Consider the following 26,353-nt stretch of genomic DNA (forward strand, 5'->3'; position numbering starts at 1 on the left):
AGGAATCCTAAGTGGCGCTGATTCGGGTATTCGCTTAACTCTGAAAAATTCCTAGAACCGGCCCTGCATTAGGAGGGAGTTTGAAAGTGTTGTGCTAGGTCCTGTGTTCCATATGACTTTATAATTTTTATCCATTTACTAAGGGTGTCACCTTCTGTGGGGGTGTAGTACCTAAAAGCTTTTGTGTGCCTCGAGATGGCAACCAAGCAGTGGGGTATGGAGTCATAGATATTGTCTTTTGTCCTGTTTACTCTTACAACTGCTATGTGGGTTGCCTGCTTCCCTTGAAACTCGTGGATTGTTGAAACATTAAAGCCTAGGCTGTTCAGTGAGCGTTTCTCAGCCTGTTTGAACACCAGAACTTTAAAGAGGCTTTTGTCAAGGTGTAGCTTGTTTATGTCATCGAGGTACATTGAGTCAGCTTCATTTTCTACTGAGTTGCAAGTTGCCATTCCTTGTTCGTAGTAAGGCGATAGTAGAGTCGCAACACTGTTTGTACACCTATAAGAGAAGTTTAAGACTGTGGTTGTTTTGGCTATTTTTGTGATGTCATATGTTACAAAAACTATGACGTTTAGATTAGACCAAAAACAGGATAATCTCTCTGTTTAGATAAGATTATCTAAACAGGTCCAATAAAGATAATATACAGTGAAGCTATTACACAAATAGCTGTTATCCCAGGAACTGTTCCAAGGCCTTCTGTGCTTGTGGAAGCAGAGATGCTCGTGGGTACAGAACGTCGAGTGGTTGTAAGGCGATTGGTTGTTATTATTTTATTATCGCTGGAATGCTGGATTGTGGAATGTGGATGAGTGGGCCGGATGCACAATTTGTTTTTCAGGATTAATTTTGCCAACAGTGTCATTTAGAGGCTTCTGATTGACTATAACGAAGGTTTAGTAATTGAAAAATTCTTTTTGTTAATAGAATAAAATTATAAATGCCTCAAATTCAGCCCAGCACTCTGTCCACTACGCCACCGAGGCCGTTGGAATCAACCGTATCGTCGCGGTAATGATGTTCCCTCAGCCAATCAGAAGCCTCAAAATAATACTGTAGGCAACACTAATCCTGAAATAAAAATTCAGCGGTTCGGATGCGGATCGGATGACGGATGGATGGATTGGAATTGGATGGATGCAGCATTTGCGTTTTGAGCAATTCCGTTCCGTTTTTCTTTCGTTCCGTGTTGTCTCTGTCTGTGATCTGATCTGAGCCCAATTGCCAAATAGAAATTATATGTGTGTCTCTTCTGTCTTTAAAACCACCTATAAAAAATGTTGGTGATGTTAAATTCATCATGTAAGTGTATTCAATTCCCATTCTATGCTCTCAATAATAGGCATTCATTAAGCTATCCTTAGGAATTTCACTAGCGCAAAGTTAGATGGTCAGCTGCTAGCTGCTAACTTATATTTTCATGGAATCTTTTGAATGGACATTAACTTACGATGGCTAAAACTTATTTTCGTTCTCATTGAAAAATGTGACCACTTGGGTCTGGATCAGGGAAGATTGTGTGAACTTGGGAGTAATCTAAAGCCTAGGACAATCTGCTCTAATTACTTAGACTAAGGTAGGCCTAGGCTAGTCTAACTTAGCCTACTTGATGAAACTTCTCCTATTTACATGATTGAAATCCTAGTTGCATCTGGTTTATTTGTCTTTTGAACTTGGTCTAAAGTGTATTTATTTAGGCTAAAACCGGCCTATTTTACTCCTTTACATTTTTCTTTACCGCCACTCTCCCTAAGCTTACCTAAGGTGTCTTAACTGGTTCTAGACCTAATTAAGGAATCCCCCTAGAATCTCAGTGCGGGGTAAACTTTCTCCCGGAAGATTATAGGCCTAAATGTGAGAGAAAGCATTTGAAAAGGTGCCTCAGTGTTAACTCCACCCAGGCCCGTTTTTGACCCTGTTAGCGCCCTAGGCACAACTAATAGTAACGCCCCTTTGCAATATTTATATAAGGGTGTCCACCGGCCGGGAAATCCGGGAATCATGCGGGAATTTTATGAACCGGGAATTATTTGTGAATTTTGTATTTCTACCTGGAGTTTTCAAATTCGCGCATGATAACAGTTTCCTTGACCGCGCGAGACAATAATATGTCTACACTCGGCCGCGAGATATTCAGAATATTGCCACGATCACGGAAGACGATGATTATGTCCACACGACCACGCGAAACAGCAAGAATTTTACCGCGATTGCGGAATACAATGATGATCTCCACACAACTGCGGAACCATTTTGCTGCAATCGCGGGAGACGATTACCATGTATAAGTACACGACCGCGGGAGACGGTTAAGTAAGTACGATGTCTACAGGACCGCGGGAGATACAATAATAATTTCTACACGGCCGCGAGGGATGATCAGAATATTGCCGTGACCACGGAAGACGATGATAATGGCCATACGATCGCGGGAAAAGTTCAGTAAGTTACTTTGCCTAATTTGCGGAAGAGGATGATGATCTCCACATGACCGAGGGAGATGATTACCATTTTGTCACAATCGTGGGAGGCGATTAATATGTTCACACGACCGCGTGGGACGATATAATGATGTCTTCACGGCCGCGAGGGGTGGTCAGAATTTGACCGCAATCGCGCAAGACGAAGATAATGTCCTTACGACCGCGGGAAAAGATCAGAATTTTGCCTCATTTGCGGTAGACGATGATAATCTCCTCAACACCGCGGGATATGCTCATAAATTGCTTCGATCATGGAAGACGATAATTACCTATGTCTAAACGACCTGACCGCTGAAAATAGTAAGAATCTTGCCGCAAACGCGGGAGACGATTACGATGTCTACACGGCTGCGAGGGATCATCAGAAGTTTACCGCAATCGCATGCAAACAACCAGCAATTTTTTTATTTTCCAAAATTTTGGCGCCCCCCAAAAAAGCCTATTGCCTCGCGCCCTAGGCACGTGCCTACCGTGCCTGTTCGGTAAATCGGCCGACTCGACCTCAGTAGGCCCTACCTTTCAGTCAACTCTGTTACTAGATGACCTTGAAGTCTAAATTGACAATTTTTTTTTTTTTTTTTTTCCTAAGGACGCTAGGCACGAGCCTGGGATTGTTTTTCACATTACTTCAGGCTAGACCTAGGGGTTGCGGCATTATCACTTAGATAAAATCCATTGGTGACTTGACGGGGATCGAACCCAGGACCTCAGGGACTGAAGTCCCGCGCTCTAACCACTACGCCAGCTCGCTCCCCAGTCTAAATTGACAATAGGCCTATCTTAACTTAGGCCAGTTTTGTGATGGTTGATTAAGTGCTGCACTTTTGTTTATGTCCTAAGTACACTCATTTGAATGAAAAATATTGATATACGGTAGGCCTAGATTCTCAGGGTACAGTTTCTTAACTGGGCTATGCTAATATCCATTGAAATTATCGATTCGATTAGTAAACCTCAATGCGATTTTTTCACCACCAGCAAGTTTGGTTGGTTAGGTTAGGTTATGATAGTTTAATTTTATCCTAGATATACCTATTTAAAAATATCGATTAACTTATTAATCAATATTTTCATTTCGATAGTTTCAATCGATATTAGCATAGCCCAGTTAAGAAACTGTACCCCTAGATCATTCGATATAGGCCTATCGATTATTTAATTGGTTAAGTTTAGGTTAGGTTAACCTAATTAACCAAACTTGTTATATTATATAGATATATCGATTATTTCATTTGATATATCGATCGATATATTCATTCGAATGAGTGTAGTAGGTAAACTTACGTGCAGCCAGGCTCAGTAAGTTTCAAGTCAGCAAGTTAGCACATTATTTTCATTCAAATGTAACTCATGATTAGATCGATATACTTACGGTATGTTATAAGGCTCATTCTAATGATATAATAAAACAGAATCTCATCTTTCCATTGGTATAAGAGTTATGTAATTTCACCAACAATAACTGTGCGTAAAATGCGATGGGAAAAATGTTACGATAATCGACATGTTGATCAGCTGAAGTTTATGAAACTATAGGCTAATAGCAGCGTTGGGAAGTAGTGCGCTACAAGTAGCAACGCTACAGTAGAACGCAACTTTTTTTGTAGCGTCAGCTGTTGGTACGCTACTTTTAAGATTTTGTAGCTTAAGCTGTAGAAAACGTTTTAAGTAATTGTAGCGGAACTTTAGCTAGCTACTTTTCTCGCTACTTAAACATAGATTGAGATTGTGATTTTTTTTATCACAACCTTACATAGAAACAACCTCTTTCAAACTGAAATGTTCAAGAAAATCAGGCCTAACTACTTTCTTGTCTTCGTACAGCTGGTCGCAGCCGTTGCATTATCTATTACAACCACAATGTTGTGTGGACATGGAGGCGATTATCTTTTTGGCTCTCATTTCCTTCATTTGCTACTATGATTACTGCCAGATAAAATAAAATCGTTAGATGCAGGCGACGTTTAAACGTTGCCGGTGACAAGAGAAGCTATTGAATGCTTGCATATGATTGATAGGGACATTAGTAATCAATTTAGTTTCTGTATTTTCTCGATAGTTTCAACTTGGGTTTTAATGGAAACCAACAATAAACCTTAAAATAATGAGAAAGCTGGTCTATCAACCTTTGCTTCAGCTGTTGATTGTGTTTCATCGTCACAAGCCCTTCCTTGGTTGGATTACGAAGATTTTTCAAAGGTTTGCTAAATTAACAAAGGGGAAATTACCTAAAGAAATTTAAGATCGTTTTACAGTTTTATTGTTTTTAATAGTTGATATAAGACATATAAATGAATGCACAGAAGTAAAATGAGCTTTTTTAAATATAGTTCGTATGTCCTTTGAACTTAATGATATAATATGCTTTAAAATAATGCAATATTTAAAAAAGTACTAGGCCTAAATATGATGGAACACCCAACTATTTTGGTCGTGTTGTTGAAATGTTATGTTTATGATGCTAAATTAAATACAATCTAGGCATAGGTTGTTTTCCAAGTAATGTTAGATACAATACCGACATTTTGTTGTTTGAGCGTTTGTTCATTAAAAATGTAGTTGCAATTAATTTTATATTTACCTAATGTGCGTGGAATAAAAGTTACGTCTTTGGAAAAGTAGATAAATTTGTAGCTGTAGCTACATTTTTTTTGTAGCTGTAGTTGTAGCTAGCTACATTAAGTAGCTTCCCCAACACTGGCTAATAGATCGTTTTAACAGCTAGCCTAGTTAGTGTTAGGTAGTGAAGCCAAGCCCATGCCACACAATATCAATGTAGGCCTAATATTTTAAGGCTTTATTAACACATTCGCTGCGGCTGGGTCCCTGGTGACACATGGTGTGCCGTGGTGCGAGACAGCTGCGTCACTGCGGGTACACAGCGCGATATGCATTGTTTGCCCAGTCATTGTGGCTCAGGTTCTCACCGAGGACTGTTGCTAGGTACGCGTTAGTAATGTGGTTGTAATATCAGTCTATAATTGTGATGTAGGTTGATAGTAAATTTCTCCGTAAAATCCCCATCTGGCAAGCTTAGAAATCAACTTGTTATTCTGTCTTTCTCCCTCTAATTGGCAATACAATGGGACTGGCTACGTTCCAAGCAGTGCTGCTCTTCGTCAAAGTTTTAGTGAACTACGTCGACTCTCTGCTATTCGTCAGACCGAAATATTTGATAGCCAAACGCCCGGCAATCGGGTTCATTTGGCCATTTATGAGCCGCACAGTGAATATATTGATGAGCATTGTTATTAGCTTGCTTCAAAGTGATTATCCAAATGCATATAGGCCTAGCTTTCCTTTTAAACAAATGACAATACCCTATCTCTATGCCTGAGCATACTGACCCTTTTGAATATGGTTAATACCACCATATTTTTACAGTCCTAATTGGTGACCTAAAAAATCTAATCTATACTCACATAAGACCAACTATTTTCGATGTTCCGTTCTTTTTTTTAGGTTTCTGTTAGGGGTATAATTTGTAAATACCACAAGAAACTGCTGTCACCATGGAAGTCAAGGTGCCAAGACCTGCATATTACTTCTCTTGGCCTGATGAAGAGATTTTGGATGCCAAACTTCTAGAAATTCCTGGCGATGATGAAACTTGGTAAGAGATTCGACAATGAAATAAAATGTTCCTTATTTTGGTTAAAGTAGGCTGTACAAAGAGAGGCATCTTTCTACTGATAGGAGATAAATGATGGTTAGTTATATGTGTTTTTTTTTTTTATTGAACATTTTTTATCGTTTTTTACTTAGGGTAATGATAATGAATTGGTAAAGCATAATTTATTTAAATGCTATAGGCCTACTATCAAAATGTAAAAAATTAATGGCCACCGCATCAAACCTGCAGACTAAGTGAATTTTCATTTGCCTGATTAGATTTTCATTAAAATAAAATATCTCATATTAAAATATGTTATATTTATCCTCTTTTTAAATAACGGATATACCGTAGTCTAAAGAGTATTTTAGGTTTGCTGCTACAGAGAAGGTAATATTGTAGTGTTTTTATAGTTAACTTAAATGGTAATAGTTAATTATGAAATAAATAAATTTCCCAAATTTGATGAAAATATAGTAGAACCTCAATAAATTGAATCCCAAGGGAAACAGGGAAATTTTGAATTATCGAGTAGGCTTAGAATGATAAAGGTTTGATTTATCAAGGTTCATTCTCCCCAAAATTCAATTTATAGAGGTTCAATTCTTTGTTCAACGTAGTCTTCTGCTCATAGCCATTTTTCAGTGGAAAGGTCATCATAGAGTAGAATGCGAATGAAGTAAATAAAGAAATGAGTCATCGGCAGACGCCATCTCACTCTCTCAGTGTTTTGCCCCTCGGCTACTACTTGTTTATTACTAGACGGGCTCCTGCTCTCTTAAGCGGCCCACACACTGGGGCACTTGTGCGCGCACATGTGAAATGAAATGAAATGAAAAATGATTTATTTAGTCAGGCAAAGTTAGGGCCACATGGCCCTCTCTTACACTTAACCTGTAAATGTAAAATTCCTGTGGCACGTTTGCGCCACAGGAATTTTTGGGGGGGACTTTTTTTGAGGGGATTTTGGGGGGGATATTTTTTTGCTAGCTGTCATAATAAATGTATAATTTTGTATAAGCAGCCTGAAAAAGTGTTTCTAAGTATATCACTATCAACAGCAACAACATTTTGCCGTTCGTAATTAAGATTGCTTCTAAGAATGGTAAAAACGCACCTTGTCAGACAATCCTTAATATACCACTGTCAAATTTTACTTTCTACATGTGTTTTGGTGGTTCTTTAACTCTACCATTGACAGGATTTACAAAAGATCCATTTCTGGAGATGTCGTCAGAATACGTTACAAACATCTAACAACACAAAACACGAAACGATTACAGATAGGCCTATAAATTCACACGTGTACATTGCCATCGCCCGGACTGGAAGTAAACTGAATCAGGTTCAGGTTATGACGGACCGACGTGGTCTCTGGATTGTCATCTGCGTTTTCAACAGCTGATATTGGACTATTGTAGTGACTGAGAAAAGTGTTGAAAATATAATGGGATTCATTATTAATTGAGTGTTTTCACTCAAAAATTTTGTGCTGTCCCTAGTTTTATGTATTTATATATTTCAAACTCCTAAAAGTATTTAATAAATTTCCTTTCGCGCAGTACTGTAGAATTTCGAGACCATCATTTATATCCAGCATATAAATCGGTTATTATTGTCAATAATTTTGAATGGAAAACTCAATGAATCCCATTATATATTCAACACTCTCGGGTCACTACAATTAGTCACATATCAGCTTTTGATAGCACATACGACAATCCAGAGACCACGTCTTTCCGTGATAACCTGATTCAGTTTACTAACCAGTCCTGCCCGCGGCAAAATACTTGCGTGAATTGATAGGCTCATCTGTTATCGTTTTGTGTACAAACGGATTGTCTGACAAGATGCGTTTCTACCATTATTAGTCATAAAAGGCAATCCTGGGGCTATCAAAATGAATTATAAGATTACTTTGTCACAAAAACCTTTAGTACTGGTGGCAATTAAGGTATTGTGGGTATTTTGCCCGGCAATTTTTGTAGAAGGCAGCCTGGGAGTGGCGAGCAACAAGTCTGTCTTTTTCGTGACTTTGCCTATAATTTTGAAACAAGATACTCTTTGCCAAAGTATTATTAATGCACTTAAAGCTGTTTGAATTAAAAATTAACACCACCTAATATATTGTACAGTTACAGTAGCCTACTTTGTTGGAGTAGAGTAATTCACCGAGTATGTTGTATGTTTTGAAGACGTTGTCTATTGCAATACCGAGCACATGTTGGCTGACAATACAGATTCTGAATTGTAAATTGAAAAACTTCTAATTCGTCCATTAAAATGTTTAATGTATAGTTTTTTTTTTTAATTTTCTCCTTAACCATTTAGCTCATGCCAAGGATTTTCAATATACTAAATCATTTGTTTTTAAGCTATAAAAAATTGTTTGGAAAGAATTTGCAAAATTTCCCCATACAACCCCCCGCTCTAATGGTCCCATCATGCTGGATTGCGAAATTGTTTGAATAAATGTAGGTTTATACCGAATTTCATAAAAATCAGATGACTTTTGCTCGAGTTAATGTACTAACGGACACATAAAAAATATGTAAGTACATATATATATAATATATATATTATGAACTGTAAAGGATGGTGTTTTTGACCTCTGGGGACCTCAAAACGAAACAGTAAATCGGTGCTGGGTCCAGGTCTTACCATGACTCCTACGGCGAAAGCTTATTCCTTATAGCCTATGGGAAATTTGCAAAATTGTATATACCTTACATCTTTTTAGTAGCCTAGGCTACATAAAGTCACAGTAAAAAATGTTGCAGGCTGTACAGAATTGAACGAGGAAGCCTCAATGGTCACCATCAGTCTCCTATCCAGGCAAATCATTATCACACACCAAGTAAGTAGTTATCAACTTGTGTACCTACCTGATCTCTATTTTATTGTTATTTTTAAAAACCATCATTAATAAGTTGATCATTGAGCTATCTTACTAATTTTTTTTATTTGCTTTGAGTTTCTAAATATATTCTCACAATTTCATAACATAAATAAATAAAATTATTAATGAATGCTGTTTTATTGCATTTGTCCCAATTGATAGTAGCCTACGTTGTTACTTCTTTACCAGTACCTGGGTTTACAAGTCAGTATAAGAAATTCTGTGAATTCATTTTTAAATAGGCCTAGGCCAATTGTATCAGTTGGCTCAAATTTGAACTCTAGCTGATGCCTAAAAATCTCAAAAAAATTAATCTTACACAATGAGTGTCAAGCAGTATTATGATTTGTAGATTAAAATGGCTTGGTTAAATGGGTTTTTTGCCCCAGTGTGTGATCAGTTCTCAATGCCTGCAAACTGATATCAGTTCAGTATACTACACTGGGTACTAAATTACTTTCGTCAAAAAGTAATTAGAATATTAATTGATCTCATCCGCTACATTTTCAGTTGGTTAAAAGAAATAATTCTGTAGTTTATCAATACTACATTACGTTGTTTTCTCGTGCTGTAGTTATAAGGGATGATTATGTGTCAGTGAAGCTTGTACATCACCCTAACAGACTATTAAGCCTGTGTAGGGTAAATGTCGGTGGTGGTTGTGTTTCTATCTTGTCCTACGATTCCTGTAATCAATTTATTTGCCAAACCAAGTATTGTTCGTATGAGCCAGTTACCTTTAGATTCAGCTCATGTCGCATGTTGGTGTAGGTGGGTCGGTGGACAGTCGCACTTTCACCCGTCGCAAGCACGTTCTGCGACCGTCGCTTGAGTCGGTCGCGGAGTCGCCCATGTTTAACCGCTCGTCCCTTGGCATCCTCACTGCTAGTCGCCTCAACGTAAGCTAACTCCATTAATGGTGGTGGATTTGTATATACAAATTTCCCTTCAGCTTTTTATTAGCCTCACATAATTTTCTCTCTAGTTTTTCAGCAAGAAATATTGATGTATGTACTCTGTAAAAGTAACAAAATTTTACAAATACACATGAAATTAATAGCTTGTTAATATTGTACAGTTTTTATATTTTTTAACCTTAGTAAGGCTTATTTTATCTCATGATTTTTTATAGGTCCTAACTGAGGTCTTAGCTTTCAATTAATAACTTATTGTTAGAAATCAATTCCTTACTCAGTCAAAAGTTGCAGCCTTATTCTCATTAAAAAACCATGCTGCTTAACATTTTTAATTGTTTGTTATATTAACAAACTTGTCAACATGATAAACCTTTGTTTATCTAGCAATGATTAACACCTAACTTTACTCAAATTTACCCTCTGTGAACACACGCCAACTAGAGTTAACATCTTTCATCTTCAAATATAAAAATCAATTATGTTGAAATTTTAACCAAAACAATTAAGTAGGTTGACCATATTTATGTTGGCAAACACCTAGGGAATATGAGCATTTTAAGTACCTAGTAAAAGTAACTCATTTTTTTATTTTGTTTTATAGACTAATCTCAGTTCAGTACAACTTCTTCATGTTTGTTTGCTGCTCTTGAATGTTTGATACTAAATACACCTATGCAATTTTATTTTTGGTTTTCAGGACACAAAACTAGCGGATTACTCAACAACACCCATCTCAACAAATCAAGGGAAGATTTTCTCAAGTTTTACCGCTTCTGACAAAGCTTCTGTTTCAAGGGTCTTTAAATTAGATATTCCGTTCACAAATTCTCCTTTTGATAGAAAGCGGCATGACTCAGAAATATCCAATGGCTCTTTCATACCATCTTTAGACAGTCAATTTGACAAAAATGAAGCTATGACTGATTCCATGGTAAACTTTTTAGAAAAATCAAATGAGAACTGCAAACCTCCAGTTGGTTTTCAGGATGAGAAGCTTATGACAGAATCACTCGTTAGCTTATCTGAAAAAGAAGGTTGTCAAGGTTTTAGTGAAGAGGTCATGACGGATTCCATGGTCAGTTTTCTGGATCCAGTCACCTGCAAGCCGCCAAGCGGATTTGAGGATGAAGAAGTGGGTATGGGCAACTCTATTGTAAATATAGATGAAAAAGATATTCTGCCTTCCTCTGACATGACCAATTCATTGATGGACTATATAGAAAGTGGAAATACAACATCTACATCTCAGAGACCGAATCTTAACGAGACAGAAAATATACCTCCAGGGAGGCTAAACTTGAGAAAAGAAGAGTCTATCAGTCGTAGTCATAGAGAATGTGCAACAGATGGCAAATCTGGTAGAAAATGCAATACTACATTTGAGTTAAAAGAATCTTCAGATACAACGTTTAACATTGAAGAAGGTTCTGAAAAATCACCTGAGGTAACATTCACTAACAGCGTTAACATCAGTAGAACTAACAAGAAGGATAATATAGAGACTAAGGATGATTTTAAAAGACCTTTAAACATGACTTTTGAAAAGGAGAATGATGCGATTCACATATCAAGAGCTCTAAATAACAAAGACCTTAACGTCACCCACGACTTGAATGATGAAGATATTAAAGAATTTAATACTTCAAAATTTAAAATCCCAAAGACTAATTCACTTATGAATCATTCACGTTTGAATGGCACATTTACAAGAAGTACAAACGACAACAGTGTACGGTTAAATGGAACTTTTACAAAAAATGATATTGACAGTTCGCTTTTAAATGGAACTCTGGCCAAAAAAATTGTAAATAACACATCAAACTTAAGTAGGAAGATTCCACAGAGGAACTCAACATTCAATACTACGTTTACTAAGTTAGACTTCCCTGCTTCGGATTTGTTACATCAAGCAATATCAAGGTTTGTGTTATGTTTAATTAATTTTATCTAATATGTTATCATGTAGAATCCTAGTCTAACAATGTTGTTAGGTTTACAAGAGCTACTAATAGCTAAACCCATCCTCTATGTCTGTGCCTGTAGGATTTAAAGAATTCGGGGTTTTACCTTGGTGACAATCAACTATCGAGTGGAAAGAACTTTAATTTTTTCTGAATCTTGCTATCAAAACCTTAAACCCAATAATATTCTTAATTTAAAGTTTTGTTCCACATTTGTTTGGGCTTGATAACTTAAACGGTACACTGATGTTGCTTATAGTTTCAATTATCATCTTAGTCCGATCCTAGAGAATTGAAACAAAAGACACAGGCTTACTTGTGTAAATGGGATACTATGCTACCAATGTGACTCAATTTTTATCCTAAAATGGATTTGTGGTATTTTTAGGAGTAATTTAATTCTTAATATTCTTTGAATGAAATTGAAGCCTGAAGTTTATTAATGCATATTGTCTAAAAAATACAAAGTGCTTAAAAATTTTATATCTTTGTTATATTATCCAACTTTTTTATTGGAACAATTTTCAACTGTAAAAAAAAAATAATAAATGATTAAATTAACAAATTGGTTTTTAATGTTAAAGTCTTATTCTTTAAAAACTAAAATCCCGTGAATAGTTTTAATCCATTAAAAATAAAATTTAATAATTTATTTAGCCATCGAGCAATAGTTAATGTTATCTGTATGTGCTGTTGTATGTGTATTTCACAATGGGAGGACATTTGCTCATGGCTCAGCAAGGTTATAAGTTTTTGATACTTGCAGTTTAGAGACTTAGGAAACTGTTTGAGACTTGACAGCCTACAATTAGGAACATCAAGATTACTACTAATAGCCTACTTTTTCTGGGTACAAAATGGATTTTACAACTTGTAGTTTGTTATTCATTGAGAGTTTTGATGGCTCCAGCTCGACCGAGTGCCTAGAGACAGGAGTGGAGGATGACAGGACAAGCAGTGCGTCTGACAGCAGCTTCAGTTCCGCGGCTAGCAGCAACAAGCCTCGCAGCATGAACGAGCTGCGGAGTATAGCACAGCAACAGGAGTCAAGTGAGTAACTTGTCAGTGTCACTTCTGTGGCATATCAAACTACACCACCATTGTGAGTTTAAATAGCTTTGTTACCGTTAAAGATACGCTATTTTAAATATTCTAAAAATAAAAACAATATCTAAATCTTTTTTCCCAAAAATAGATTGGTTAAAGTGTATAACTGAACATAACATTGAGGAAGGAGAAGTCCATTCAAACTAGCAATTTTGATCTATCTTAGGTTTATAACCATAATATCCAACAAGTATTGTACATAATTCTTAATATACCACGTACTTAGGAAATAAATGTCATTTCCTTCGTAGTTTTATTCTGAAGACCAGAGCTTTAAAAGGATATTAAGCACTTGTATATTAAAATTAATTGATTGATGATGTTTTGAACACCAGATAAGGCTAATGTTCTCTTACAGGCTTGGTTCAGTCATCCACTCCTACTGAAGTGTTGAACATAAAATCTAAGAATTTTGGTGAGTAAAATTTCAAATTTGTAGTTTTACATCAAAGGTGTATTTTTGTATTGACTTTTTACACTTTATTGTTACTTGCTGTAAAACCTTGTTTACAGAAAAATAAATGATATTCTTAAACTAAAGCACTCCCGAAATCGCAAAATAATATTAATGTAAAGTAATAATATAAAATGAATGACTAATATGAACTTCAAATGATTAATGGATTTCCTACAAAAAGACAATGACTGCTTAACCAACCGGCATTCTTTGACAGAACATTTCCGTCTCTGCTAATGCGCTCTGGCATTCTTAGACAGAACTGTCCCATACTGAGACATTGAGGGATCGAAGCACTTGTAAAGTTAATAATATTTTTCTGTTCATCTGCAATAGTTATTGTGTGCATTTTTGGTTCTATTGCCTAACCTGTTGAAAACAAAAACATTAGTAAACAACAAGTGAGAGTTTTGAGGTTATCTTTTTTGTAAAAATGCCGCGACTGTCTTTTTTTACGATTAAGTGAGAAAGACTGGTATATAGATAGTTGCGAAATTTTTTCCAATCCCTAGAGGAGGAAAATTATAATTAAGACCAAGTAATAATAAATAAGAAACTTAAAGCTGTTGTAAGCCACTAAGTGAGCAAAAAAATACAAATTCCTGTGTTGTGCAGTAATTTTGGTATGCCAATGGGTTAAAGATAATGTAGTAAGGATTTATCCTCTTGTATAATAGTTTTTTTTAAGGATTGATAATGACTGTGAATTTTGTATGGATGAAGGAGATCACAGCAATCCTACTCTAGTTAAGACTTCACTTCCTCTGCCTACTAATCATGCAGCATTCAATTGTGAGAGGAAAATATGTACCCTAGTGAGTTTAGTATCCAGGTAGGATTTTTGGATTTGTTTATCCTCTCCCTCGGACCCCCGACTTTATCTCTGTCCAAACAGAGTCGGTAGTATAGGCCTACATCAATATAAGTGTGAAAACTAACAAAAATTCAATTTAATATCTCTGAAACTGGAAGAACATTATTTTTATGATGCTCAGTTTGTGTGGTTACAAAATTCCTCAACAAAACAGTAATCATGTGAATCCTGTCTGTTACTAAAATTATGTAACTTTATATAGCATTGTCGTCATCTCTTCCCTATATACAGTCAGCCTAACAAATTTAAGATAGGTTGCCAATTCCTGTGATATAATGAGGGTTTTACAAAATAGCTTGTTTGCTAAAAATCCCTATGTTACTTCTGTGCAAGAGTGAAATACAAATCCAATTTTACAAATTTCTGTTTGAAACTCTTGGTTAAAATAACTAAGCCTACTTAGATGTGTGCTCTGCTTGTTCCCCTCAGTTTTTGTCCTTGGTAGTGTTGCATCTACATTATTCTTTAGTTCACCTTTTTTACACAGTTTATAAAATGTTTTGTGTAGGGTTAATTATTCAAACAAATCAGGGACTGTAGTGATTTAGATAATCAAGGTTTTTAAATTTTTTTAACTTACTACAATTTATTTCCATTTAAAATGTTGGTAGTTACTGCTTTGTCTACAGGACAAATCAATAAAAATAAATCATTTTCTTTTACTAAGCTATGATGATACCAAGTGACATTAAAAAACAAGTCTTTTTATAAAACTTTCTAAAAATATTTACTTTTTAAATCCTGGTAAAAAAATATTAAAATAGGAAAAACATTGTTAAAAAGGTAATAATAGTCTTTGCAGTATGAAGTAGTTTTTGGTTGTGTTTCACCAAAGTACTGCAGGAAGCACAGACTTCTCTGCCAGTTACAAATATAGAGCTATTACCTCTATAGTGAAGTTAAGTTTTTTCATTACATACCAATTGGTTGAGACAAGTTACAAATATATTTACTGTGAGATGTTTAGCAATCGCTTGTATATGTGAATGTAGCTCAGCTGGACCTAGAGCTGTCCCCCATCAGGAGAGCCTCCTTGGATGGAAGGAGAGTGTCGGAGAGTCGGAGTGCTCACTGCAGTCCTGTACGCAGCCCACTGCCACACAGCCCCCGCCCACATCCTAGTAAGAACAAGCTGTACTTATGTAGGCTAGCAAGAGTCAGTTCCATTGGGAGAGCACTCTACCCCCCTCAGTAACATTCATCGATCAAAGCTGTACATTTTAGTTTATATAACAATGTTTATCTCAAACTAGTATTTAGTAAGAGTGTATCGTATAGAAAATTTAAGATTGGTGCGGTTCAGTACAGTACATTGTTTTGTATCTCTGTTCAAAATCAGTACGGTTTGCGGTTACCAGTATTTTTTATGGTTTGTATTTACACCATATAGTTTTTAATTTTGATACATTGAAATTACTATAAAGAAGGATAGTAGCCAACATTCATGAGTCTCAATCAACAATTACTACAGATTTTTAAACCTTTTACTCCTAATAATGATTGTGTCATGAAAAAAAAATTTGGATAAAAGGATGAAAGATTTACCTGTTTCATTTCTAAGAGCCATTATTAAGTGGTTTTAAAATTAGGTAAAACATTACAGGAGACTCACTCTTATACAGGGACACCTTTTAACCGGACATTGATTTAACCGGACTAGACTCGGCGGAAATTACACCTCTTTAACCCTTTCAGTGCTATGAAACGATATATCGTTGTTTAAAAAAATCTCTAAGGGATATAGAGAGGAAGGTTATTTTAACAAATAGTAGCAAAACGGCCATTGGTGACCTGCATGTTCATAGGATACACTAACAACCACTTAGCTAAAAGATTCGCCCAATCCGATGATTTTGAGGTGTATGTCTAAACCAAGGATTATGAACACCTCACTATGCCCCAGTGGTTGTAGTATATCGCTACAAACACACAGGTCACCAATTATTTGCCACACAGGACGGGAATCAAACCCGAGCAGACGAATACCACTGGCCAAGTGACACACGCTCTAGCCTTCTCGGCTATCTGTGCTTGAAGACTGAGGAGTCAAAAACCGGTATTTAAGCTGACCCCACCGATTGTGAACAGATAGCGCTACATATGGTTGTTCAATGCGTTACTAGGTAGCAGCACTAGTTAGTCTCGGACTATTTATATGATACTAGCAGAGTACCCGTCCTTCGTACGGGGTTGGCATATAAGTATCAAATGCTTATAGCAGTTATGAGTGAGGACATGGTTTAAGAAATTTCGGTTCTTTTTGAAGTTCGTTCGCTACGCTCACTCACCTTTAGGTTGGAGCTCGTTCGCTGCGCTCACTTTCCTTCAGGTTAGCTCGTTCGCTACGCTCACTTGCCTTCAGGTTAGCTCGTTCGCTACGCTCACTCGCCTCCAGGTTGAAGTTTGTTCGCTACGCTCACTCACCTTTTGCTGTTGTCATAAATGTAAAAGAAATAATAGTGCTAGTGCTGCACCCTGTTGGTAATCCTTGTAACTTTAATGCTATTGAACATCACAGAACAGAACCAACTTGTTTAATTGAAACAGCTGTTAAGATTCAATAATTTCATTTCTCATAAGGTTAACATGGGAAACTCCAGAGCCACTGGGGCGGAGCCCGAAAGGATTTTTGGGATAAAAATATGCCTATATGTTAATCGGGAATGTGAGCTATCATCATGCCAAATTTCAGCCCGATCCGACCAGTAGTTTTCGCGTTTACTTTTCCCATACACACACACAGACACCACCTCTTTTTTATAATAGTATAGATTTTTCAGTTGAAACACAACAGTGATCATAAATGTGTTCCTGAGACTTTGCTGCAAAACATTATTTTCCCTAAAATGACTATATTATATTACGATAACCTCGTCCAACTAAATCGAAGTTAAATTCAATATCACATTGTAAACTACATGTCTTTTGATTTTATGAGATTTTGGTTTCAAACAATGCTATCAGAACATGAAAATTTATAGGAAAACCAGGAAAATTAAAACAAAAACCAAGTTTTATTTAATGTTTACTACAAATACCGGGATTTATCTTTGTTATATATTTTCTTATTGTCTTATTATTCAAAATTAGCCTAATTAATAAAACTAGGTGAAACCCGTCGAAATCAACGGTTACTTTCAAGGCTTACGTTAATTCATCCAACTGCGATAAATTGGGTGACATATACATATTTTGAGCATTGTTTAAAGAGTAATAAGTGTAAAAACGATAATTGTATTAATTGCGTTAGTTGCCAAATTTGGTTGATCATTCAATGATTAAAATATTTTCTATACTGTACGTCATCGGAGTTATTATTAGTATGTTATATGGTATCTCTTCCTTTGGAAGAACCTTTAAATAGTATTAAAATCGTATTGGTGGATCTTTTGTAGTTAAACACTTCCGTGATTTCATCAGTGTTATATGATTGTATTTGAAAAGAAAATATTTTTTGGGAAGACATATTCTAACTTCAAAGGGAGTTATATCCGTTACAGTGTAAGTTTGATTTTTCCTTCGTCACGTCGCGTCAGTTCATATCGTACTTCTGTGCCAATGAATGAACCCTCTTAGCATAGTTTTGAGAAATTGATTGTGGGGTTACTGTTGAAGGTGGAATTCCTTGACATTGGGGATGTCAGTAAGTTGTCTCAGCCTTATCAATAACATAAAGTTGTCAATATAATCTCTCTACGGAATGTTAGGTGTAGTGGAATACTTAAAGTGAAGTTGGCGTTTATTCTTGAACTGTTAGGGGCCTCCTAGTTCATATGGTCTTGGCGGCTTCATTGGCAACAAATAATGCAAATGACATAGCAATAGGACATTTCCAAAAAGCAAAAATACTGTAAATTGCCTGTAAATTGGCTGTTACGTATATATTGACGTTTACATATTGTTAATCACCGTATCTTATAAAGGATTATTTGATCTAGTTTAAAAGGAATATGACCTTTCTGTCATGATAGTAGCTGCTTAAATAGTATTTTCTCTTTGTATCATATTTTACAGCAAAAATGTTGTGTTTTTTTTTAATAACGTTACCAACCTGACCCCAAAACCCCGCCAAAGTCCGTAAAATAGGCAGGTGCAAATAATTTGTCAAGATGGGTACCATTTTAGGCAAGATTTCTATGTTTGGATTTTTTTAGACACGATAAAAGCAGATATTTCTACATAAATATTTGATATGTGTAGAATAATATGATAAAATGTAGGCAAAAGTGGTGAAAGAGGCAGACACCAACCCGTACAATAGATATAAGATAGTTCAATAAGAAATTATTTAAGAATTGCTGTGATAAAAGGATTTTCCACTGATTTCGTAATGGAACGTTATATTGCAAAACATGACATGATAAAGAAGAAAATCTATTTTAAAATAAGAAAATAACATTGCAAATACTTATTTGGTAGAATTCATCAGTAACTCCCAATAAATGTGTGTTGTTTGAAATACAATTTAAAAATGAACAGCTGTTTCATTAAAAAGTATTATTCACATGGCCAAAATGTAAACAACTCTGTGGAGGGATCTTTAAAGGCTTCTGGGGCAGAGTCCTAAGGGATTTTGCTTAGTTTTTCTTTTAATAACTCATCTACAGACCAATACCTTTCTTTGGACACATCTACCAAGTTTCTACGCCCAGCCGTTCTCTTAAATTAGTGGGGACAAAGTTTCCAGTTAAATATTTAGATTCCCCCATGTTAACCTTATGGGAGAAACTCCAACTTTGATGGCCTGTGGGACAAAGCCCGAGGATTTTTATTACAGGAATTGTTGAAAGGGGGCGTCTACACAATAAATACTTTATTTTGACACGTCGTTTGTAAAAATTTGTCCATTATTAACGGAGGAGTAGTGTTTTGTAGAAATCGCCTTCACGTATTATATAAAAGAATAGTGACAACATTACAGTTAAAATTCAACAGAAGGTAATGGAATTGAAAGGCAAACAAAAAAGTCTTACGAAATATGAATTATTGGCCTAGCACTGAAAGGGTTAACCGAACAATTTTTATCAGCACATCGGTTTAACCGGACTAGATCAGCAAGAAGTGGGTGGTACTGAAACGACTGTTCTTGTGGGAAAGATTTTAGACCAGTGATCATGTGTCTAAATACTGGGTGTCCCAGAAAGGAATGCACTTTTAAAACGAACAAAACAGGAAAATGGCTTTATTTACAGCAATTTTCCCAATAACACCAGTTTGTACACTTCAGGGAAATTAGTTGTCAGAGATAACATCATCCAGATGTAGATCTCTACGGTGCCAGCACTCCACCAAACGAAACCTTACATCTGCGAAGACTCGATGGCATAGTTATGGTGTGATGGCTTCAATTTACTCACGAATATTATGCATCAGATGATCGAGGGTAGCAGGAGCATTGTTGTACACCCGACTACCCATACAAAAAAGTCTAGTGGAGCTAGGTCTGGGCTTCTCGGAAGAAAGTTGGTGTCACCAAATCTGGAAATGACTTTCCCACGAAATAACTGCCTTATTGCAGTCATGAGACTCCTGATACCCATGCTGTATTTTTTTAATGCCTGTACTAACTGAATTTTGTACAGGTGTAACTTAAAATCCTGTTTCAAAATGCGGTGAATAATGGTTCGGGGTATATTCAAAGCAGTAGCGTGTTTTCTTACTGATCAATGTGAATTATCCTCTACAGCATCTCGAACTCGCTCGAAATTTTATTCAGAACACGCTTCTCTATGGCGACCGATGGGACAAGGGTTAATAGTTGATTTTGTAGCTTGAAATTTGCGTACCCAGCATTTAATTATGTTCACTGATGGCGTTTGGTTGAGATCAAGTCTGTATTCAGCGCGGAAGTGTTGTCAAACTGTCACATGAGAAAGCGTTTGGTAATAGTGCCGTACACAGAAATCACGCTGCTCACCAGAAAAGAGAACCATGTTAAATGTTTTTCCACGGGCATAGCTACAAAGCCCTGATAAGCTTCTAATCTTAACTCTCTTGGACAGTCGCCTTTATAAAAAATAAAAGTGCATTCCTTTCTGAGACACCCAGTACAATGCTCTCCTAAATTTAAGTCAAATACGCATTTAAACCGTCCATTTTAACAAGTTTTTGTGAACGTCGGTTTAACCGGATTAACTGTTATCCAGACTGGCCTCGGTCCCGAGGAGTCAGTCTACTGTAGGAACTAAATATTTTTATTAAGAAGCAACAATTTGACAAGATAATTTAACACAACTAACTGTCAACTATATTCCAACTAACACAATAACTGAGTGTATCTTTGGTAACCCATTTAAACTACTCACGTGACTTGCTATTTGTGAGATGCTGATATCTGTAGCTGTCACTATCAAAACTTGCCTCAAATAGGACCACGCTTCTCATATCAGCATTCACATTTTAACGTTGGTTCCAGTACTATACTTTTCCCAAGAACTCTGATGGTACTAAGAATTGCTTTACTTCACTTATAAGCAAATAAAACAATTCCATCAATAAGTTTTTTTTCTGCTCTCTCTCCTTACCACTGGTTTTAGGTCACCAGAATTACCACTCAAGTTTTAATATTGCATAATTTACAAATATCTAACACAAAGTATACATGGAAATTGCTTGACAAGGTCCTTGAAAGACCAAAGTTTGCATGTACTTGTGTTTACTACATAGTATGGTTAACACTATAGTATCCAAAGAAAAAATACACTTTAAATCAAATCCTCTAGGTGATTTATTTTTTTTCTCTAAGGTTATCCTCCAGTAGCTGCTCTATCATAATTTATCTTATATAAATGCAATCTAAACATTTAGGAACAATTTGTTAACCACTATTTGAAAATGATATTCTAATTTTACAATAAAGTGCTGGGTTTTTTAAATTTTGGGTTGAATTTTGATGGCTTATTACATTAAAATAAGCAGTGAAACATAAATGTCACATAAAACCACCCACCTTATTGACTTGAAAAACCTTAAAACCTATAATTGTTATATGTTATTTGGCAGTTTCTCGACTCCAGCAGCCAATAATAGAAGCGAGACGTCAAACTCTACAGGCCTCCTCTCTCTCCAACCTCACTCTTACCAAACCCAGGGTGAGTAATGGATATTAAGTAAAATGCATCCACCTGAAAATATGTTATAGCAAAAGTATTACAAATAACACTCTTTTTGCATTATCAAAATATTATTTTAATGTAACTTGGTAGTGATGACAAAACGATACCCCCGCCGCAGCAAACCTGCCGACTAGGCGAATTTCCATTTGTTTGAATTGATTTTCAATCAAATCTATTTAAATAACATTAGGTTTAACGACAAAAGTTTTGTCCGGCATGAGTGCAGCAGAAGTATATTTTTATTTCTTAATTGTAAGCTGACCATAAATAGAAAACAGTGTTATGACTATTTTTTTTCTTAACGCGGTAATAGTGGTTTGAGATAGTGAACTAGTGAGTAATACAACAAGCATGTCTAATTAAATCTGATCTGTGAACTGTGGCATTAGGAATATTCTTTGGTTGGTATTTTGTTTTAATTCTTCTCTTATTAAACTACAGCAGGTGGCTAGATTTTACAACCGTTTTACCACAGTATTTCTATTGGATTTTGTTTGATTATTACTAATTCAGAGTTCCTGTGTTGGTGTGTTGCAGGCTAGTGGGTTGCGTATGCCGTCCAAGCTGGTCAGACCAGACCCTCGCCCTATCACAGCCCCCGTCGCCGCCCCCACTGCCATCCCCCGACCCCAGGCTTCCAGGTTGCCAATGCCCCGTTTCAGGTAAGAATTTATGTAACAGAACAAATTTTAAGGTGGCAAATTGTATAATTTGCTTGAAAAATGTTCAATAATATCGTCTTAGTTTTGCCAATTTGTATTTTTCCCACCTGAGCTTATTTTTTAATATCTATATTTTACAAATAAAATTATCAATCTTGCTTGAAATCAGAATAACTGTATTTAATTATTCTACTAGAGTTTAATTAAAGTATTCATTAAATGTCAATTGGATTACTCCCATAATTCATTGTCTTTCTATGAACATTATTGGACAAACTGTGTTTATTGTATTCACTATTTACAATTTTATTTTTGTATTATTTATTGCTATCTTTTGTGTTTGTCGCAAAAGCTGTTTTTTGAAACTCGCTCTATGCTGCTTATTGTGCTCTTAACTATTAGATACAAATACCATTATATCAGATATTATACCATTATAACTAGATACAAACCCTTCTCTGCCTGCACAGTGATATAACTGGTTTAACTGCACCTTCTAAATAAATAATGTTTTAATGTTACTTCGGGGAATACACATTGATAAGGCTGATTTAGGCTCTTCCCTAGTATAGTAATCTTATAATTTGCGCCAAAACTTCTCATAAAACTTGTAATAAAATACATCAAAATTATAAAAATCTGTTAAAAAAAACTGACAGAAAAGTTTCAGTAAAAAAAGGGGGGAAAGTGTGACATTATAGTGACATATTAAAACAAAATTGTAAATAAAATTTGTTTGTATAATTATTTTGCAGAAGTGTGGCCAGGAATGTTGGAATAAAATCTTTGAATTATGAGGGAATATTTTGTGCTATCTAGGTTATTAGTGATTTATTAACTTAAAATTGTTTGAAGTTAGGGTAATTAGTGAATGAATACAAATATTTTTTTTCAGGACCTCTGGAATCCCTACAATGAAACGAGGAGGGCATTGACAATCGTATTGTTCCCTAATAGCAACTCAAATCAAAGAATGTGTAAGACTGCGTAGCTTATAGCCAGCTGCAGTTTGTATAGCTGTATATTAATTGTACATCCCTTGCAATAAATTGTGATAAATTTTAATATATTCTGTGCAAATCAAGTGCAAATTTTAATGATTGTGATTAATGTATAAATAATGTAATATTTTTGTATAATTTATTATAAAATGTAATATAATTTAAATGTTTCATGTTTTTTGTTGTTGTAAAGTTGGAAAAACATTTTGTGGTTGGTATTTAATTTTTAATATAGTAAAATGTTTTTTATAAAAAAATAAGTTTTAATGAATAGAAACAATAGTTAAGTGTGATTTATGGTGGTTTTTTTTATTGAAGACATTGTATTATGTATTTCAAGAAATGAGCTATTTTTGCTCAGACAGTTTGGACCCACTCCTTATGTCTTCCTTTAGAAATAAAGGTTACTAGACCATGATATACTGGTGTTACTATTATATTTTGTTTTCTAAATTGTAGGCTTGTAAACACAAATACACCTGTGCCTTTATTTTGTGTTATATTTGTGTATTTTATTAAGTTATTGTAGAATAATTGCCGTCATTTTGTGCTAAAGTACTACCCTTTCGTATTTATTATTTTTCGTGATAGTAAGTTTAACAGGTTTAACTATACAAACCATTTTTATAAAATTCAACTTTATCAGTCTTGTTAGTGTTTTAAATTAAATATATTTAGTTTTAAATTAAAAAGCTTTACTTTTGTATAGTATGCACCTATAAAACAATGTTATATTAATTATCTTACTATTGATTCTTCCTATTCATGCACTATGAAAAATGATGTCAAAATTTAAACTTGCATGCAAGGAAATCAGAAAACTTAAACAATAGTTGAGCTGTATTTTAAATTAAATAAAAACGCCATTAGTTTTCCTTTGAATTGCTCATTGTCTACTAGATTCTAATTAACTTAAGATATAGCTTGGTAACTCTTAAGAGGATTTTTGGAACAGCTGAACCAAGTGGGCATATCACTTCAGTGTACCATTTTTAACAGTAAATTAATGTTTTCTATAGCTCAATGATTGTATCTTATTACTATAAGTTTGATACTGAGAAGTAGACATTCCACTTCCGTGTTGTTATTTTTCAGTAAAAAAAAATTGGTCCATGAAGATGAGATGCTTACTCTAGCATCAATAATAATAATAATAATAGCATACCAAGTCAATGGTTATAAATTTTATCTTCACTTGCTTTTGCTAATGTGCATGTAAAAGTGAGCCCTTAGAATTTTATAGGTTTTATACATTTTTATTTTAAATGTTTATTTTAAAGGTTTAGCACAAATTATAATTAACTACCTATTTACAAGGTATTAAAAGAAATTTTTAAACTTAAATATCATTTTAACTGTTTTATAGTAGGTTTTAGGTGGATAGTTTTGTTGGTTTTAATTCAAGTTTGTTGAGTAATAAAAAGTCAATTACAACATATTGAAAATGATTTAAACAAAAAATTTAATAATACTTTGTGATGATTGATGAAAATAGACATATTATCGATAAATCTGAAGTAGAAATCCCATTTATATAGACCAGCTGTCACCAATTTTGCCAGTCAAAGCATGCACTAGTGACTAACATTCTATTTCCTACCTGATCTTTTGTTGAAGACAAAGTTTATTGGTTATAACAGTCGCCATAGCTCACAATAAAGGCCAAGTCACACCGAGCTCGCTCCCGCGGCGGGAGCGAATTTTGAAAAATCGCTCACCATGTTATCAAATGTGCCAAGTCACACCGCACTACCTCGCGCCCGCGGGCGTGCGGTAGTGTCCGCCACGTCCGCCTGCTGAGCGATTTTTTGAGAGTACCGCGGCGGGAGTTTTGTCTAGCGCATGCGCAAAGGGGCATTTCGAATGGCCAAGCTATTAAAAGTTTAAAAGTAATACAGTTTTAAATTAAATTTAAGATGTTTCTTTTGTTTGATGATGTAGTCTATGTTGTTTTGTATTATCTTCGTAATTATGTTTATCACCAGAAAAAATCATTTTTCATGAAAATTTGAAAATTTAAAATTTGAAATGAAAAAAATCATCATACGGTGAAAATTTGATGTTTCAAATAAACATTTTTATATTGCCGACGTAAACAATTTTTTAATCGTTTCATCAACTTTTTTGATTTACAACAACCAAAACTTTACAATCAATGTAAACTTGAACTTTCAATAGAAGGCTTAGCAAAAAATGACATTATTTTTGAAATGGTCATCTAAAAAGTAAATAGTTTTTGTAGTGTAGCGAAAAATAACGTTCAAAAGCTGAAAGTGGATTTATCCACTTATTAATTACACTCCAGTAATTTATCCACAACCATATTTAAAATGCTTCGAACACAAGGTCTAAATTAAATTTAAAATATAGTTATTCACTTTTTAAAGCAGCCCTACACTAACAAATCAATAAACATTCAATTGCTTCTTAAACACTTTACTTAAAACCTGCAAATTTACATGAAATACTAAACAGGTAAGTTGAGTTTCTTAAATGTAAAACGAATTGTAATGACCTCATGTCAAAACTCCCGCCGCGGACGCGAACTTTTGGTGTGACATGGCTCGAGGAAAAACATCCGCGTGCGGTACTCCCGCGGCGGGAGCGGCGGATGTCGGTGTGACATGGCCTTAAGTCATTCCATTACTATGACTTGGTAAAAAAGTTTGTCTATTCAATAGAAATTTGTAATTTAGATCAGCACAATCTGTTGGTGGCTCATATCAACTTAACATGGGGATGAAAGTCTAGTTGTATCAATAGTCAAAGCTTACAGCCTGTAAATGTGTGTATTGTTATAATGCCATAGAGAAGGGGTTTTGTTAACGAGTAAGGGTTTTTATGTTCAATATCTATAGGAATGAGTAAATTTGTTATCCTCAACATTTGAGTTAGACAGTAAACGCATTTTTAACGATTAAAATTTGTCCTCTACTTATTTGTAGTTTGAACATAGGGTGCTATAATATAAAATAACTAAGCAATTTCATTTGTACTTTCAGATAATCATTTTAAAACTACTTGTATTTTATGGGTTATTACCAAATGCAAATCAAATACTGAATTTTAATTTTACAATATACTGTAAGGAGGGTCGTTTTTTTAAGTAAGGGCTGTTTGTGCGTATAGCTTGTTAGTTCGCATTTACGCCGCAACTAGGCTCCTCGTCGCTTACTGGCGTTGTTTCAGCTCTGTAGCTGTTAATGAAACAAAGTTTTCCATTCAACTTAAAAAATATATTAATTTTTATTTAAAAAGTAC

The 26,353-nt window shown here is 35.1% G+C and overlaps 1 protein-coding gene across 4 annotated transcripts; it reads left to right on the top strand.

The window, feature by feature from the left end:
* Positions 1 to 1,186: 1,186 nt before the first annotated feature.
* LOC128985498 (uncharacterized) lies at positions 1,187 to 23,510 on the top strand. 4 transcript variants are annotated; one of them, XM_054405044.1, is made up of 11 exons: positions 1,190 to 1,305; positions 5,949 to 6,099; positions 8,880 to 8,956; positions 9,770 to 9,897; positions 10,613 to 11,835; positions 12,787 to 12,926; positions 13,342 to 13,398; positions 15,307 to 15,435; positions 21,317 to 21,405; positions 21,967 to 22,091; positions 22,987 to 23,510. In XM_054405044.1, the coding sequence occupies exons 2-11, from the start codon at positions 5,999 to 6,001 to the stop codon at positions 23,024 to 23,026; spliced, it is 2,109 nt and encodes a 702-aa protein (XP_054261019.1). In that variant the 5' UTR covers positions 1,190 to 1,305; positions 5,949 to 5,998; the 3' UTR covers positions 23,027 to 23,510. The 4 variants fall into 4 exon arrangements, with proteins under 4 accessions (XP_054261022.1, XP_054261019.1, XP_054261020.1 ...); XM_054405045.1 differs by lacking the exon at positions 1,190 to 1,305 and adding an exon at positions 1,328 to 1,579; XM_054405046.1 differs by lacking the exons at positions 1,190 to 1,305; positions 9,770 to 9,897 and having other exon boundaries at positions 5,957 to 6,099.
* The last annotated feature ends 2,843 nt before the right edge of the window (positions 23,511 to 26,353 follow it).

Source organism: Macrosteles quadrilineatus, unplaced genomic scaffold, assembly GCF_028750875.1.
Source record: "Macrosteles quadrilineatus isolate MER2022 unplaced genomic scaffold, UCM_ALF_1.0 Scaffold_2__2_contigs__length_208266976, whole genome shotgun sequence".
NCBI classification, from domain to species: Eukaryota; Metazoa; Arthropoda; class Insecta; order Hemiptera; family Cicadellidae; genus Macrosteles; species Macrosteles quadrilineatus.

Bases quoted from the DNA above. Each gene is read 5' to 3' on its own strand.
- LOC128985498 (XM_054405044.1), top strand. From the start codon at position 5,999: ATGGAAGTCAAGGTGCCAAGACCTGCATATTACTTCTCTTGGCCTGAT. The intron at 12,927-13,341 runs GTGAGTAACTTG...GTTCTCTTACAG, and splicing joins AGCACAGCAACAGGAGTCAA to GCTTGGTTCAGTCATCCACT. The intron at 22,092-22,986 runs GTAAGAATTTAT...ATTTTTTTTCAG, and splicing joins TTGCCAATGCCCCGTTTCAG to GACCTCTGGAATCCCTACAA.